This window comes from Rattus norvegicus, chromosome 4 (genome assembly GCF_036323735.1).
Source record: "Rattus norvegicus strain BN/NHsdMcwi chromosome 4, GRCr8, whole genome shotgun sequence".
Taxonomy (NCBI): Eukaryota; Metazoa; Chordata; class Mammalia; order Rodentia; family Muridae; genus Rattus; species Rattus norvegicus.
The window spans coordinates 168053754-168073061 of record NC_086022.1 but is presented as its reverse complement, the minus strand read 5'-3'; the positions used below and the strand labels follow the sequence as shown (position 1 = coordinate 168073061).

The following is a 19308-nucleotide window of genomic DNA, read 5'->3' as shown; positions in this document are numbered from 1 at the left end:
ATTATTTATTTTCATATTCTTAGTATACTATAGAAATACAAGTATTCATTATTCAAACTTTATTTCTGGCATTTATGTAATGCACTTCCATTAACTTTATTTGTTTCACTAATGCCCCAGTTTAGCCTCATTTATGTACTATGGATATGCATTAATTTCTGAGCATAACTTTCAGAATATAGTATACTTCTAAACGTCGTTATTAAAATTTTCCAGATCTGACTTAACTTGCATATATGCGTTATATATCCCAAGCATCCCCGTGCTCTGAGAGTGTCAGCTCAAAAGGACACTCCAATTTCCAAAACATCGAAGGACAGTCTATGCAAAAACGAGCTAACTCCTTGGACTGCAGGAGGATTTCTGGTTAGATAAAAGGCAGGCTCTTTTCAGGAACTTGTGAAGTGTTTTCCTACCTGCCAAAGGGAACATTTATTTCTCTTACCTCTGGCAAAAGAGACTTGTCATTCTCTGTTAATATATGTCTTTGGGCGCTATCTAGTCTATCAAGGTCCTTGCCTCAACGTTTCTTCAGTCCTCACTCAGTTATGCATTTCCAAGACCCGATGCCCATTTCTGCTGGCCCTCCCTCAGTCCAGCTACTCTTTTGTAACCACCATTATTCGCACTATGCCTTCTCTATTCTCTATCCTTGATATTCTTCTCTCTGACAGACAGTCCTGGCTGTATCCAGTCTGCTGCCGTGTGCAATCTACTTTTTCTCTTGTCTTGACACTTCCAGTTCACCCTGGCTATTCCCTTACATCTAAAATAAAAATCTTCCTATACCATGGAGTAGTCCTGTCATCTGTCTATACACAGAGCACTTCTGTTTCTCAGTAAACTACCTATAGGTCTGGTGCAAATAACATGATTTTGTGAGAGCTGGAAAACTTAAAGAGGGGTCTCATTTATGCTTCTTTTCTGCTATTGTATCAATGCTAAACCAGTAGAGAAACTGGTCCCCAAACTAAGGACTAGAGAATAAAGAGTAGTTAAGGATGAATGACCAACTCAGAATGTACATGCTTTTAGTACACAGGTGTAGTTTATTCTGAAATCAGAATCCATGAAGCTATAAACATTGACTTAAGTCAGTCCGAGCCTGGATCTTCCACTTTCTAATGACAGAAGTATTCCCTCATTCACATACTTACATCACCTGACCCATCCCTAGCCTGCCCTGGCTCTTGCCCTTGTTAACTCCATGAAAATAGCTGTCTTTTACTTTTGGAGAGTGGAGAATATAGCAGCCATGCACTAGGTAAGTGGCCACAATGAAGACTTATTCCTGTAGGACATGCTAATGATTCTTTAAAAAGCTCTCAATCCTGCTTAATGCTCAAGAGTGTTTGGAATCTGATATTTTAGAGGGTTGTGGTTTACTTCTGTCCCTTGAACTGAAAAGACTATTTCACATCTCTTAGCAGGTGTTTTTTAAAAATAAAACTAAAAATGTTGAGTCTTTCATTGCCTGGGAGGAAAAATTCAATACCAAATTCGATGCCTTGGGAATTATTTTCCTGAGAGGATACTTAATGAGAAAGTATCAAACAACATTCAGAAGACTGCTTATAGTAGTCCACACACTAACTGACAAACAAACAGTGCAAACGCCCTTACGTGCAGACAGATCATCAGTTACACCACAGCCTCACCACGGAACCGTATGGGGAAATGCAAGACAAAAAGTCAAGAATTCTTAAGACCTGGCACTGCTTAGCAATATCTTGACTTTTAGCACAGCTAATGGGGAGGGGGAAATTAATAAACTCACTGAGAAAAGAAAAATTACAATAGACATCAAAGAAAATGACAACATAAGAGAATATTTTAAATGCCTAAACTCCACTGAGTTAGAAATCTAAAAGAAATTAAAGAATTTCTAGATTTATATAACAAGTTGAATCAAGAAAAAGCCATCAGTATAAATAGGCTAATAATGAACAAGGAGATTGAACCAATAATTTTCTGACTAAAACATGCCCAATCCAGATGGTTTCAGATAAAAATTGAACTGTAAATTGTATCCTGAGTATTCCAAGATATTTTACTAATATCCACTTATCAGTGAGTACATATCATGTGTATTCTTTTGTGATTGGGTTACCTCACTCAACATAATATTTTCTAGTTTCATCCATTTACCTATGAATTTCATGAAGTCATTGCTTTTAATAGCTGAGTAGTATTCCATTGTGTAAATGTACCACATTTTCTGTATCCATTCCTCGAAGGACATCTGGGCTCTTCCCAGCTTCTTGCTGTAATAAATAAGGCTGCTATGGACACAGTGGAGCATGTGTCCTTGTTATATGTTGGAGCATCTTTTGAGTATATGCCCAGGAATGGTAGAGCTGGGTCCTCAGGGAGTACTATGTCCAATTTTCTGAGGAACTGCCAGACTGATTTCCAGAGTTCTTGTACCAGCTTGCAATCCCACCAACAAACTCAGAATGCTCAAGATACAATTTACAGACCACATGAAGCTCAAGAAGAAGAAAGATCAAAGTGTGGATGCTTCAGTACTTTTTAGAAGGGGAACAAAATACAGACGGAAATACAGAGACAAAGTGTGGAGCAGAGACTGAAGAAAAGGCCATCCAGAAACTGCCACACATCGGAACTATCCCACATACAGTCACTACTGCAGATGCCAAGAGGTGCATGTTGACAGGAGCCTGATATAGCTGTCTCCTGAGAGGTTCCACCAGAGCCTGACAAATAGAAGCAGATGCTTGCAGCCAACTATTAGATTGAGAATAGGGTCCCCAATGTAGGAGTTAAAGAAAAGACTGAGGTAATCGAGGGGTTTGCAACCCCAGAGGAAGAACAACAATATCAACCCACCAGACACCCCTCAACTCCCAGGGACGAAACCCCCAACCAAAGAATACACATGGAGGGACCCATGGCTCCAGCAGCATATGTAGCAGAGGATAGGCTCTGTCAATGGGAGGAGAGGCCTTTGGTCCTGTGAAGGCTCAATGTTCCAGTGTAAGGGAATGCCAGGGCAGGAAGGTAGGAGGGAATGGGTGGGTGGATGGTGGAGCACTCTCATGGAGGCAGGTGGTGGGGTGATGGCATGGGGAATTTTCAGAGGGGGAACCAGGAAAGGGGATAACATTCGAAATGTAAATAATGAAAATATCCAATAAAGGAAAAGAAAAATAAAAAAGGAAAAGATGCATTGGAATTAAACTATAACAAAATTGAACTGGATATTCAAAGAGGTATTACAACGAACATCTCTTGAATTGTTTTTAAAAATGAACAAAAAAAGGGTGGGGGAGAAAAAAGAAACAGAAGGAAGAATTTCAAACTTGTATGTAACAAGTCAGTATTGCTCAAATACCAAACCAGATAAAAACATATCAAATAAAATGAATGACCAATAACTGTGATAAACATAGGGGCTAAAATATTTGCAAATGGGATTTGATATGGCAAAAAGATCACCCACCACTACCAAATTGAGTTTATCCTGGAAATGTAGAGATGGCTTATGTTGATAAGTAAGTATAATAAATAATATCAGTGGATATAAAGCCAATCAAAACATCATCCATTACCTGTGGAAAGTCCTTAAACAAAACCCAATATACTTTAATAATCAAGGTTCTGGAGATTAACAGCCTAGAAAAAAAAATCCAAAGGAAGAAAGAACAGGTTCATGCAGTAGTGTGGATACATTCTGTCAAATAGATCAAGAAACTCACCAAGGGTTCTTTTCCGGTTCCCGTAGCCGCAGCCATGAGCAGCAAAGTTTCACGCGACACCCTCTACGAGGCGGTGCGGGAAGTCCTGCACGGGAACTAGCAGCGCCGCAAGTTTCTGGAAACAGTGGAGCTGCAGATTAGCCTGAAGAACCACGACCCTCAGAAGGACAAACGCTTCTCGGGCACCGTCAGGCTTAAGTCCACCCCTCGCCCCAAGTTCTCCGTGTGCGTCCTGGGGGACCAGCAGCACTGTGAGGAAGCCAAGGCCGTGGATATACCCCACATGGACATCGAGGCGCTCAAGAAGCTTAACAAGAACAAGAAGTTGGTCAAAAAGCAGGCCAAGAAGTATGATGCCTTTTGGCCTCCGAGTCTCTGATCAAGCAAATCCCACGTATCCTGGGCCCAGGCCTAAACAAGGCAGGCAAGTTCCCCTTCCTGCTGACACACAGTGAAAACATGGTGGCCAAAGTGGATGAGGTGAAATCCACAATCAAGTTCCAGATGAAGAAGGTGTTGTGTCTGGCTGTTGCCGTCGGCCACGTGAAGATGACTGACGACGAGCTAGTCTACAACATCCAACTGGCTGTCAACTTCTTGGTGTCCTTACTCAAGAAAAACTGGCAGAACGTCTGAGCTCTATATATCAAGAGCACCATGGACAAGCCCCAGCGTCTGTATTGGGATGCTCCAATAAACCTCGGTGCTGCCAAAAAAAAAAAAAAAAAAAAAAAAAAAAAAAAAAAAAAAAAAAGAAACTCAACAAAGAAGACCAGAAATGTATTATAGAAGCTTTGCAGAGTGGCCTACACCTGTGAGTATAATACTTGGAGGATGAGGCAGTAGGATTACCACATATTTGCCTTAGAAATATCTGTTTATTAGAAGGGTATAAAAGTTATATAAGAATATTTTCTCACTTGAATAGAATTATTATTACTTTTTTGTATGTAGGTGGGTGACTAATTCAATTAGCATTATTCTGGTGTGAAATTTAAGTTGACCTTTTTTTTCCATATTATCATTCAGTGTTTCAGGGTAATTTATTGAAAAAAATCTTTGCAATTTAGCAGGTTGTTTTCCTTGAAAGTGTATTATCTGCATAAACTAGTCTATCACTAGAAACATTGCTGTGTTTCTTGTTCCATTTGTACTGTGAACCAGCAGTGTTAAAATCAAAGGAAAAGATTAAATATTTATGCTCTTATTTGGAGGTTATTTAAATAATAATTCTCTTCCCTACAAGTTGTGCAGAGGTAAAGATGGAGCCGAGACCGAGGGAACAGCCAACCAGTGACTGCTCCAGCTTGAGATTTACCCAGACAGCAGAGTCCCACTCTTGACACTATTAGTGATACTCTGTTATATGTTACATCATATAGTATGTAATGATACTATATATAATGATACTATGTTATAATTAGCATAATCATCTCCTTGGAGTCTTTATCCAACAGTGGATGAAAGCAGATGCAGGGCCCCATAACCCAACACCAGGTGGGGCTTGGAGAGTCTTATGGACCAGTGGGGAATAGAGTTAAGCCAGCCAGAGGAGCCAAGTTCACCACAAGAAGACCTACAGCATCAACTAACCTGGGCTCACAGGACTTGCAGAGACTGGACCATCAAACAAAGAGCATGTAGGCACTGACTTAGCCCCACCCTCCACATTTGTAGCAGATGTGCAGCTTTGTCTTCATGTGGGACACCTAACAAATGGAGTGGGGGCTGACCCTGTCTCTGTTCTGTGCCATTGGCTACCCTTCTCCGTACTTAAACTAGGTTAGCCCTCAATGGGAGAGTATGTGCCTAGCCTCTGCTGGAACTAGAAGTCCCAGGGTGGGGTGGTATCCAATAAGGGATCCTCTTCTCTGAGGAAAAGGGGAGGGGGAAATGGTGGGACTTGTAAGGGTGGGACTGGGAGGAGAAGAAGGGATCTGTGATCTGGAAGTAAAGTGGATAAACAAATTATTGGAGAAATTAATTATTTTAAAATTGAATGGACAAAAATAGTAACCTTTTTAAAGCTCTACACATGAGGAATATTTTGCCAAACATCATTAATGGGCTGAAAAGACTGAACAGCATGAAAGATGTTTTGAATCTTCATTATCTACAAGAGACATACATTTGAGATAACATAGTAATAATTCTATCATGAAGCATGCACGTGGCTATATATACTACAGGATTACACACTTTCAAACACAGTTACACATGCTTATTAGCTGTTGAAGGAGCATTGGCTTCCCTGGGTTTCCAAGAAAACACTGTGAAAAAACTACGTATTGAATCGATCATTTTATTAACAGAAAACTAAAGTTGTTTAACACAAATAATGAAGATATTCAAGCAATGTGATTGCAACTGTCAAAGCAGAATATAGCCATATTTTCATGCTAACAAATAAGAATTCATCTTTGACTCAATATCAAATGAGAAGTCCATTGGTCTATAGGAGGAACACAGGAACAAGAATTAATCTGAGCAGTTATGATAGTGTACTCTTTGTAGGAAGAAGGGTTTAGTTCACGTAATAACACACTGTGGTGATGTTTGCTTAAAATTCGACACACAGTTATAAAAAAATCACTATATATCCACAGTTCAGATGCACATATAAAGTTGATATACTACAAGAGGGGGCAGGGAAGATAACTTAGCTGGTAACAGCACCTGCACAGCTATGGGGATCTAAGAATCCACAGAATCCATAAAGAGCAAGCCATGACTATGTGCATCTTCTATACCAGTGCTGGACTGAGGGAATGGGGAGAAGAGAAAGAAGGATCACTGGAGCTTTGATCCAGCTCAGAGAGGAAACTGGACAAAGTGATAGATAAGGACACCACAAATTCTTCTCCAGTGTTTGCTCCATGGGGCATCGGCACCCTTACATGTGAGTGTGCATATGACACACACATACAACCTTACACACAAGTGTTACTAGTTTTGACTTTTATTGGGTGAATTTTATCACTGCTCAGGTGAGTGAGTATGAAAGTGATATAACTGGAAATGTGAAAATGAAGAACGTGACAGCTTTACATGTATGACTGTCCTCCCTGTAGACACTTTATCCTCTGAACTGCATCCCTGCATTGTGCCCTTCAGTTAATCTACCTCCTGTGAAAGAGGCACAGCAAGATGTGGCTGCACATAAATGATGACATCATCAATGATCATCATTGGATCCCACAACCAAAGGCTGCAAACTGTAGCTCCTGTCTCTTTAAATTTGGATGCAGTAAATTATTATTATTATCATTATTATTGTTGTTGTTGTTGTTGTTGTTGTTGTTGCTGCTGCTGCTGCTGCTGCTGCTGCTGCTGCTGCTGCTGCTGTTGTTAAAAATGAAGACTCACCATTTCAATGGTTATTCATGCTTGCCAATCATCTCCAATCCATGAGAAGAATCTCGGGAGGAGGAAATAATGTCATTTCCGTTTGCTGATTATTTGTGGCACCTACAATTGAAAACAAAATAGTTTTCAAAATATTTCTACTGAACTAATGAATGGATAAATAAATGAATGATTGTATTAGGGCTGGCAAAATGACAATAAACAAAACCCAGTATGATAGCTGCATAAAAGCATGAATGTTGTGTTTCACTTTTAATTTTTAGGTTACAAGTTTATAAAGTAGATGGCATTTGCCACAAAATGTCAGTTTTGAAGAAGTATGCAAAGGAGTTCAATAAAATTTCACATATTTTCAACTGTGAATTTCGATACTATCATTTCATCTTATTATTTACTTTATATGCAAAATGCCATTTAGCATTATAAAATCTAGGTAGCAAACAGATTCCTTTCATTACTTATATTTCTTTTTTCTGTTTTTTAATGGCTGTGAGATTAAACCTAGGGTCTCTTACATGACTGACAAGTATTCTTCATCTCAGCTACACCTGAGGCCTACCAGCATCCTTTCTTAATTATAACGTTTGTGCATTTTCTCCCATAACACTTCTAAACACTCTTCAAGTGAGCGTATTGTAAGGTCATAGAAGCCAACAAAGAAAATCTAAAATTCAACAAATATTTTCTCTGCATCATTCAGAGGCATTTACAAAACCAGATCCCATGCTCACAGTGTTTCATTATAGTTAAAATTGGAAGGATAATATTGGCGATACAAAATATTCCCTCAGAAAATAGATATGTGAGGACTCACACAGATCCATGCCCAAAGTAGTCGATGGAAAGTGTCACTCAAAGAGTGACTCCATGTATAAATGCTTGCTTTTTGTGTTGGGGACTGGAACCTTTGCTGTATAGCTCTTTTTGGTCAATTGTCTCTTAGATATGGTTGCTCCTTTTTTGTGACAGAGCACCTTGCATTGATTCTGTAAGAGTTTGGGCTCTTCTTTTACTATAACTGTGCCAGAGACATGCATAGTAATCTTGACACTATTAATAGAGTAGCAGGTTTGTTCTGAGCAAAGCCACTTGGACAACAGAGTGCGGCAGTTACAGCTGCTAAGGTAGAACCTCAAAGGCTTCCTATCTAGAGTGAAAAGTCAAATAGAGAAGTTCAGGGATCCTCCCAGGGTGGTGTTACTCACTCCCATGTATACAAGCTCTGCCGCTTTTCCTTAAGGTCTTACCGCTCTTGTAGTAGCACATGCTCCGTACAGCCCCACCTCCATTGTGTTTTGCATTTTTATTCGCTGACTTCCTCTTTTTTGTTATAGAAAAGGAACCACTCGAAGAGCTCCTTTCTGTGTCCAGGTATGCTCGTTCTTCTGTTCTAGAAATTTCTCCTAAAATGTTTCATATGCTAGCTTAATTTACCTTCCTAGTAATTTCCGCCCCGAAATGTTGGGCATTCATGAAAAATTTCAGGATATTTTTGTCTTATTTTCTTTGCTCAGTGTTGCTCCAAAGGGAAGTGGTAGTTGTTTTTCTTTCACATGCAGTAGCCTGTGACTTTCTCTTCAATCTAAACACTTTGGTTGCCGTTACTGTGATATAGAGTCTTATCAAAGAGCCCAGTTTTCTTCAGTACTGAGCCATGTATAGCAGTGTGGTAAGTATACCAGGTTTCCTAAAGTTTTTGATGATTTTCTGGTTGCTCATTCTGATATATATATATATTTTTACATGTGTGTGTGTTTGCTCCTTTGGCTGTCATCATTTAGCTCTTGAAGAACGCTATGACCTGTTGCTGCAGTCCCTGGCTTGCCTTGGGTGTGTATTGTGTTGTATATATCTTGGTGCCTACAGTAATTTTAAATGGACAGATGTTGACGCAAAGTGGAGGAAAACAAATAGTATTTGCAGCTTGTACTGGTGAAGGAATCTCGTGCATGAACACAGAGAGGAGACCCAGAGAATGAAGAGGATTTGTTTTATGCAGATGAATTTACGTAAGCTTGTTGTCTGCTTTGTAACAATAGGAGTATTTCCAAATTATTTGCATGTATGGAAAAGATAGTCACAGGTCTTTAGAATATTCTAGTACATTACCACTGCATCAATTACACATGAAAGCAATTTTATACCATCTCCTAACAAACTATCATGTTACTAAATCTTAAGTGAAATATTCATTAAGTTTTAAGTAAATGATAAACCTGAGTTTTAGAAGTCAGAAACAAAAATGATTATCATTGAAATAAATACACATTTACGAACTAGTACATGCCTGTGTACATATGCATATACAACATTATAAAAAGTAAATTATCAATCTAGTCATTCTCAGTTATTTGAGGAATAACTAACTATGGATGATTATTAGATAGCTGTGTGTTTCTAGAAAAAGCTTTGGAAAACAAGAATAAGAGCCTGTATCAGCACCCTTTTGAAATATTAAATGAAATTCTTATGTTAGATAACAATTTAGGTACTATTGACTTTTATGTGAGTTATAACCTTATAAATTTGCTTGTCATAAATTAAGTGATTGAGCGTTAATATGTAGATAGTGGAAGCCATGTAAATAAATACATTCATTCTGACGACAGCATATGGCAATTTTGTTTCCCTCAGCATCAATTACAGAAGACTTCAACACATCTTCTGTAAGGTACAGAGCATCTGGATGAAGCTGAGATGGGTTTGTTTGAAAAATCTTATCTTTTGTGAAGAAAACTGTAAACCAGCCCACGAGTGATTCTTTGTGTTTATGTGACACAGCATGTAAGAGTTCATTAAATTAGAATGCTGTGAATTCTTAGGAGTCATCTAGGCATGGTTTAGAAGACTGTCATTAAAATATTTAGCACTGTAGTAGAAATTGGAGCCTCCTCTTGGAGACGATGAGTGGTGTCTTACATTACATATTATTAACTACTCTATGTGTGGAATTCATAGTGGGAAGTTTAGGCAATGCATTCACAGTTCTCGTGAACATCGCGGACTGGGCCAAGAGGAGAAAGATATCTTTTATAGATCAGATCTTCACTGCTCTGGCAATTTCCAGAATTGGTTTCCTCTGCTCAATAATCACAAGTATACTGGTATATGAACTGCACCCAACCTTAATAATGACTAAAAGACTTGTGAGAGAAATTAATATTTCCTGGACAGTGACCAATCATTTCAGCGTCTGGCTTGCAACAAGTCTCAGCATTTTTTATTTTCTCAAAATAGGCACTTTTTCAAACTCTCTTTTTCACCTAAAATGGAGAGTAAAACAAGTGGTTATAGTGACATTGCTGGCATCATTGCTCATCTTCTTTTCAAATTTCTTAATCATAAACAGATGCGCTGATCTCTGGATAGATGGGCATGGAGCTACTGTGTCCTACAGTGCTGTCTTAACCACTGCTCTGCAAATTTCTAGGCTTATTATAGTCATCAACACTATGTTCACGCTTATACCGTTCGCTCTAGCTCTGACAATGTTTCTCCTTCTCATTTTCTCTCTGTGGAGACACCTGAGGAACATGCCGGGCAATGCCGCAGGCTTCAGAGACATCAGCACTGCAGCCCACATAAAGGCCCTGCAAATGACAAAATGCATAGAGTGAGAGAACTTGGAACACTGAGCCCTAAATGTCTCCATGAAATACCCCTGAGGGCGTAGGGAAATCTAGAGGGGAGGAAGAGGAAAGGAGTAAGAGCCAGATCAGTTTGAGGAACAATCAATAAAAAGTCTTTTTAAATCAACAGGATAAACACACATATGAACAGGCACAGGACTGAAGGAGTGTGCAGCAGGTAGGGTCTTACAGCTATAAGAATAAGGGAATTCATGTCCCCGTCCCTTACACTGAAGCGATCTTCAATAGATATCCACTTGCCATTTTGCCATTAAAACCTTAGTTTCCCTCATGAGGGTCTCCTGTGGAAATAAACTACTCATAAGGTTGAGTTTCATGACCAACGGTAGATAGCAAACAAAAAACAAACTCAATGATATTTTTTGAGGCTCTATTTTGCAGTAAAAGGAAAAGAAATAAAAAGACATGCCTATACAGATAAGGAAGCATAGAGAACTTAAAATAAACAGATTTAAAAAACTGCCCATATTATGTGACAATTAAAACACTAAATATACAAAATAAAAGAGTATTTGTAGCTTCTAAGAAAATGTCAGAAGTCGTATATGAAGGAAAAACCATCAAAATAACAGCTGACTACTCAATGGAAGCTTCACACACCAGGAGATCATGGGATTACATGCCCCACATTCCAAAGAAAAACTAATTATGCTAATTCAGATTGTTTTACACAGAGAAGGTATCTACCACAGATGAAGGGGGAAAGGTTTTCCATATTAACAGAATCAGAGAATTTATTTCCACCACACCAGCCCTACAGAGGTTGCCGGATGCCATACATCAGACTGAAGAAAGCAGTCTATCTACATAAAGTCAAGAAGCTGCAGAAAGAAACAAATCTGCAGTTACTGACCACAACATGGGACTGCTAACCCAGGCAGAGCTAATAGCTATCAGGACAGCCCTTCCAAATTAACCACAATAAAGTTATCCACTTATCGAAAAGCACAAGTTAAATGAATGGATTTAGAAACGAAACCCATTGTCTCTGAGTATGTGTATGTTTGTAAGTATGCATGTGGAGACTGCGTTTTTGTGTATGTATGTATAGGGATTGTGTGTTTTTGTGTATGTGGTATGTGCATGTGTTTGTGTATTTGTGTATTTGTATGTATTACTTGTGTACTTAGTATACATATTTGAATGCATGTTTGTGTATTTGTGTGCTTTTTGTATGTGTGTCTGCTTTGTATATATGTGTGTGTGTTCATATGTGTATTATGGATTGTATGTGTTTACATGTGTATATTATTTGTATGTATATGTGTGTGTGCATATATGTGTACTTGAGTATGTGGGTATAGGTTTATGATATATGTTTGTGTGTGCTTGTGTATATATGTGTGTTTGTTTATGCATATGTGTTTTTGTTTTTGTGTATTTTTTATGTTTTTATGTGTTCATATATGTATACATCAGAGTGTATGTGTGTTTTTTGTGCATATGTGTGCAAGTGTATATGCATTTTTGTATATGTATGTGTATGTATATTTGCTTGTATATATATGTGTGCATGTATGTGTGTAAGTGTGCATGTATATATGTAAGTGTGCTGGTTTATGTGAATATGCGTGTATGTTGTGTGTATATATTTGAATATGAAAGTATGTCTCTAAGTGTATATACATGTGAATGTATGTATTTGTATATATGTATGTGTGTGTTTCTGCAGAGAAGTATAAAGTAAGAAATGAGGTTAGATTATGGAAGTTTTATTTAGGTTTTCTACTGCCAAGATGAAACACTAATACCAAAAGAAACTTGTGGAGAAAACAGGTTTTTGCTCAGACTTCACAGAATTGTCTATCACTGAAGAAGGCAGGAGAAGAACTAAAGCAGGACAGTAATCAGGAGGCAGGAGCTGATGCGAAAGCCATGGGGTGATGTTGCTTACCGCATCGATCAGCCTATTTTCTTACAGAACGCAGGACCACTAAGCTGAGTAGTGGTACCATGCACTATGAACTGGGCCCTCCACCATCAATCACCAACTAAGAAAATGTTCCACAGGCTTGCCTATAACCCTATATTATGGGACTATTTTCACAGTAGATGTTCGCTTTTCCACGATGATTCTAGCTTGGCTCGAGTTGACATAAAATTAACCAGCACAATAGATTAGAGCAAGGGAGAAATTGGTAGACTTGGAGGAATTGGAAAGAGGCAGGGTCAATATAGAACCAGTACTCAAGTAGGAAATTCTCAAATGAATGCTTTAAAAATGCAATAGAGAGAAACTTGCACTCAATTAAGTTAGTAAATTTTAAAGACATGAGTTAATTTGCAGGCACATTTGGATCACCGATGTTAAACAATGAGGAAATTAACTACTGAAACAAACTTAAACCAAATAAGGAAGTGTGAAATGCTAACTAACAGGCTTCTGACTGGAAAAGCTCAGACTCAGACGGGTTCACAGCCGAATTATTCAATCCCTTCAATGTTGTACAACCTATATTTTTCAAATTACCAAAACAATAGAAAAAACTGTCAACTCCTTCAACAAATCTAGTACTACTAAAGCCCGGTAAAGACACAGCAACAAAAGAAAACAGGTCAGTATCTCTAATAAACACAAACACAAACATTCTCAAGTATTTACAAACAGGACACACATATATCGAAAAGATCACCTACTCTGCCTAATTTGGCTTCTTCCTAGCAATGTAATAATGATTCTACGTACAAAGATCAATTAATGTAATAAAATACATAAGTTTAGTAAAAAACAAAACACACGATCATCTCAAGGGATGGCAAGAATGCTTGTGGTTAATCCATCATGGCTGCAGCATGAAAATTTTAGAACAAATAAAATAATAAGGAATGTTCATCGATATAATAAGGACAAAATATGAGAAACCAAGCCGGTACTATCAGAAAGAGAAAAACTTGTAAAGACTCTAATATCAGGAATAAGGCAGACTGTTCTCTATCCCCATTCATTTGGAATACTATGTTTGATTCCATACCTATAGATATAAAAAAGAGAAGGAAATCAAAGAGATATAAATAGAAGAATATTAAAGTTGTCTCTACTTTCTGTAATGTTACACTATTCGGATTCAAAATTTCCATCAGAAAAATGTCTAGAAATATTCAATACTTTCACCAAACTGGAAAGATATCAACTCAACATGCATTAGCATTTTTACCAGTAAACCACAGACATGCTGAGAGGAGAACCTTCTACTGCTATTTTTTAAAACCAATGCATTTTAAAGTTTTATTTTAAATACTTATTCTTACACCCATAAATGCAAGTAGCTCTAATTTCATCAGGAGCTTCTTTTTTGGAAAAGGTGGACATGATTTTAGAAATCCAAAGCTGGTCTAAATGCAGAGAAAAGAGGTGGTCTGTGGATTGTTCAAACCACTAAGGCTCTGGGAAATCACAGAAGAGAAGACAGAAAAATTGTAAGAACAAGAACACCTGGGTGTCTGCTTTGAAGTAGTGTCTTTGTCCTATGACAGGAAGCTGCAATCATGAGTACCCATCAATAGCATTGCCTGAACAAGACGGACATAATAATGACAGCAATTAGTTGATATGGCAACATGAACAGATGATTCCATATGTTATCACCCACTAAATGAAAGAGCTGTGGGAGGTAAATGTCTGAGGAGAGAGGAGAATCAGTTTCTTCCAGGAACAAGCTTGTTCAGAGGTTGCTATCTCAAGTGTTCAATCTTAATGCATATGCATACAAGCAAATCTAAATGTAAAAACAAATTATAAGCAGTTATAGTGACATTGCTGTACATGTAGCACTTTATGTACTGAGAACATAGTTCTGTATAGATACACAAGACTGACTCTTCCAGTCTATGTGTCTTATATCTCTGTATGACCTATTTATTCATATCTATCAACTCTCTATCATATATCTATATATTATCAGTAATCAATCATGTGCCATCATCTATTAATGTATTACACATATCTACATAGTTCTGTTGCACTGGAAATCACAGTTATCTTTCTTAAAGATGTTTTGTATAATAAACATTAATTTTACATTAGTGAAAATGATTCTGAATATATTGTCTTAAATTTGTGGTAAATTTTAATGTTGTAATTGAGAATCTAATCTATTGTAAGAAATATATAGACACTGAAGATAGGTAAGTGTTATAACAATAGTGATCTAAAATAAGGGATACATAGGGTGAATTTATGTTTACTAAACTCTTTTCAATTGTGTGTGTTTATGAAGACAATAAAACTTACACCTATTGAATTATGAAGTACAGAGATTTGTAGATGCACAATATAATATTTGTAAATATAAAAATTGCAGGAACATTCATGCTCCTGAGGATCTGTTATTTGTTTTATGAATGAATTATATGGAAACTGTTCTTGGTGTTGCTGTCTTGTTGGACAACTATGTTTCCTATCTCCTGCTGCTCAGGTAGAACTTTCTCTATTTCCTATTCAGAGAGGAAGGTGCAGAGAAGAGTTTTGAAGGAGCTCCCCTGAGGATCTGCCACTCTTCCATTGATATAAACTCTGTCACTTTCCTAAAAGTCAATGCAGTTCCAGCAACAGCACCCACTCCACACCCCTCCAGGGTGTTTTGCATTTGTCTGTCCTCTTTTCTTTGCTGTGTGGAAGGGACCATGCCAGGAGAACTGACTATGTTTCTCTGCAGTGATGGTATGCTTATTTCTAAATTTTCAATGGTTGTGCTGGTTTTCTTTCTCACTATGCCTGTTCCTTAAACATTGAGTAATAATAAGAAATATCTTTTCTTTTTATAGAGAAGTTTTTCAGGAGGCTAAGTTTATAGTCCATCTTTGACACACAACATTCCATGTCTTTCTTAAGAATTTCTATAGATGTCTTCTGTTCTTGTCCTGAGATAGGCTTTCAGCTAGAATGGCTTCACACATGGTAGCCCCCTTGCATTAGCATCTTACTTGCAGAGCAATGTTTACCAGTAGTAGCACAGATATCTATTGATACATGCTTCTCTCCTGTCTTTGTTCTATTTATGCCATTGCTTCTTTGACTCTCCCTTAGCTATGAAATAATGCTCTCATGCAATGTTTCATTTTCCAGCTTGCCCAGGTGTTGAACCATCTCACCTACCTTGATGACTACAGTGATCTTATAAGACAAGACTGTGAAGCCAAATGAAGGGGATTGGATACTATCTGAAACTCCTTCGTGCTGATGGGGGAACAGGCTATTCCACAAAGGGAGACACAAAGAGTGAGGAGAAGTTTTGTGGTGTAGATTAATTTGAATTAACGCACTGTCTGCGCTTAAGCACAAGAGGAAAATTTCTAAATTTGTTTTCATGAATGTATAAAATATACACACTTACAGAAGGTTTGGTACATCAATTATACTGTCAAGCACATTTACACAAGTTTGAAATGGCTATTTCAATGTGAAGTGTGAGTTGGATGGATAGAAATTGATTGTTAATGGGCAGCATGAATTACAGAAATGAGAAATGAAGGAGTTATGTTCTAACTTTATGTTTATACATTAGTATACACCTGTGTGTTCATGTAGAAGAGTACATGTGTGATGTTGAAGAAAGACTATCAGTATCTGCAGTAAGAGGTATTTATTAGGTTAATTTTTTGATAACTTTAGGGAAGAACATTGAAAATAAGATAATGTAACATAACAGAAATTTTACTTATGCATTTAATATCATACTTATTCTATTTGACAGCTTATTGTCTGCTATACCTTTTATAGTTTTAAAACGCAGTTTGCCTGGAAATTAATTAGCTATATTTTAATAAGCAGACATATAAAACTGAAATTAGAATATCTTTGTTTTGATGATACATATGAAAATCTAACGTTTCCCTTAGAATCAGCTACATAGAACTTCTGACTATCGTGTGCAAGGTACTTAGTACATAGTGCGTAGATGCAATTAATCTGGTCTGTCTTGGATAATATATGGGATTTTTTTTGTGTATGTATGTATGTATGTATGTATGTATGTATGTATGTGTATGTGTGTAGAAAAACTATAAACCAAATCATTAGTGTATTTTGATAATTGATATTGTTGATGAAAGTTCATAATAATTATGTTTTGAAATTTAAGAATCACATAGATATAGCCTTTTAGAAGATTACATTAAGATCGTGGAGCATCTCCTGGTGACAATGAAGGTTACTGTGGAGTGTGCATTATTAATCACTTTAATTGTGGAAATCATTATAGGGTGTTTAGGAAATGGATTCATAGCTGTGGTGAACATCATGGACTGGACCAAGAGAAGACGGTTCTCCTTAGTGGATCAGATCCTCACTGCTCTGGCCATCTCCAGACTTGCTTTTGTGTGGTCACTACTCACAGTTTTAGTGATATCTGAGCTTCACTCATCATTGTTGATAACAAGAAAAATGTTGAGGATAATCAATAATTTCTGGACAGTGACCAATCATTTCAGCATCTGGCTTGCTACATGTCTCAGCATCTTTTATTTTCTCAAGATAGCTAACTTTTCAAATTCTATTTTTCTTTCCCTAAGGTGGAGGGTAAAAACTGTGGTTTCATTAACACTGCTGGTATCTCTTCTCCTCTTGCTTGTAAATGTTATCATCATAAACACATGTATTGTTATCTTGGTTGAAGGATACAAAGTAAATATGTCCTACAGTTCTCATTCAAACAACAATCCACAGATTTCCAGGATTCCTTTATTCACCAACACTATGTTCACATTCATACCCTTCACAGTGACTCTGACAATTTTCCTCCTGCTCATCTTCTCCCTGTGGAGGCATTTGAAGAAGATGCAGCATCATGCCAAGAGCCCCAGAGACCCCAGCACCACAGCCCACATTAAGGCTCTGCAAATGGTCGTCACCTTCCTCTTCCTATACACCATTTTCTTTCTGGCACTTGTCATGCAGGCTTGGAAAAATGAGATTCAGTCAAAGACTGTGTTCAACTTGGTTTTTGAGTCGATAGCACTTGCTTTTCCTTCAGGTCACTCCTGTGTACTAATTCTGGGAAACTCTAAGCTCAGACAGGCTTTTCTGACCATAATATGGTGGCTGAGGTCCAGTTTTAATGCTGCAGAACTCTCAAGTCCTTAGACCATTTAGTGTATTGACTTCACTAATTTAAAGTATGACTTCCATTTGCCCTTTCAGTTTATTGTTTAGTTGTAGCTTTGTGAACCTTACAAAATTCTTTGTGAATCAAGTACAATCCAAAATATTAAGGGATAGATGTTGCTGTATGTGGAATGATGTCAACATGTACCATAAAACTAGAAGAAGTTGTGTTATTAATGTAATATAACTTTCTGTGATACAATAGACTTTAATATCATTAATAAATCCTATGAAATTTGTTTATATGTATATACATATATGTATAAAACTTAGGAAGGACAAAAACAATGGCCTATATCAAAATAATTATATTTACAAAGTTTAGAACATGTTGAGAAATGATATTGAATTAGACATCTAATATTCATTTTATTGTTTCAAATATATTATCTATTCAGAAACTTCTAATGAAAAATTTGAGTTTAATGCAATCTTCCTGTCCATTTTACTCATTTTGGAAATTAGGAATTCTTCAAACTTATTTATCATGGGAAAATTTGTTGTACTTTTTCTATGAAGTATTAACATATGTGATCAATCCAATTTAGTTGTTTTGCCCACAAATGCAAAATCATGCTCATGACAGTACCTATATATTTTAATTTTAAATCTACTTTTGAAATTAAAATATAATTATATCATTTCTCCCCTTACCTTTCCTTTCTCTAACACCCTCCATGTCATATATTGCTTTTACATATTACAAAATTACAAACAAAAATTTAAATAAAACTAAGGCTTTCTTAGTTTATTTGGTGTTACTTCTATGTATATTACAAGGTTGACTACTCATTGTTGAATAGTTAATGTGGTAGTCATTCTCTGCTCATGTGTAAGGTTAGATCATCTCTGAGGAAAGCTAATTCTCCCGCTCTCAGATATTGTTAGCTGCCTGTAATTATGTATTTCACCTCAGTAAATTCATTATTTCACCACACTAGACATGGATCAAATCGTTTCTTTATCATTTCCCTGGAATAATTAGTCATTTGTTCACATTTCCCAAGAAAAGTTAAAGAACACTGTATATTATAAAAAATTTGGGGTCATCAGAATCAAAGTCACATTTAGAAAGTATGTCCAGTACAGTAACAAGTATTATCTGGTGGTAATAAATTTGAGTTGCAGAAAAAATTTGAAAAAAAATGTATATGCTAATATAATTGACCACTGCTTTCTGTATTCATAGCCACATACCAAGTTCTGAGAGGTGGTATTCTTCTGCCCAATGATGACATTATATACTGAGGAGTACATAACAGTGGAAAATGAACAAATATGTGTTCACTTAATGTCCTATCTCATTAAGGTAGTTCAAATAGACTTACCAGTGATATGGAAAGGCATACGATATTTGTATTTTGGAATTAATTTCATTCCTTGAATAATATGGCTATACATTCTTACCTTCTGCCAAGGGCAGAGGGATTTATAAACTTCCAATGGTCTGTCAGTCCTCCTCCTCCTCCTC

At 37.0% G+C, this 19308-nt stretch overlaps 2 protein-coding genes and 1 pseudogene across 6 annotated transcripts in view; all 3 read left to right on the top strand.

The window, feature by feature from the left end:
- The window catches only part of Tas2r103 (taste receptor, type 2, member 103), a 77223-nt gene that overhangs the window by 36748 nt on the left and 21167 nt on the right, over positions 1–19308 (top strand). Inside the window, exons 1-4 of one of the 5 annotated variants that reach the window (XM_039106890.2) lie at positions 8957–9094; positions 9720–9756; positions 15178–15395; positions 15801–15953. Coding sequence is in view for 1 of the 5 variants with exons in the window: in XM_063285335.1 (XP_063141405.1) it covers positions 16878–17816 (939 nt within the window). In the remaining 4 variants the exon portion in view is untranslated. Of the gene's footprint in view, positions 1–8418; positions 8457–8956; positions 9095–9719; positions 9870–15177; positions 15396–15800; positions 18570–19308 lie in introns of those variants that run through there. The other 4 variants (XM_063285335.1, XM_039106893.2, XM_017592373.3 and 1 more) reach the window with 4 other exon arrangements.
- Positions 3754–9887, top strand: LOC134486854 (large ribosomal subunit protein uL1-like; annotated as a pseudogene).
- Tas2r140 (taste receptor, type 2, member 140) lies at positions 16878–17816 on the top strand. The gene is given in 1 exon segment (NM_001085397.1): positions 16878–17816. A coding segment is annotated over 1 exon segment (939 nt).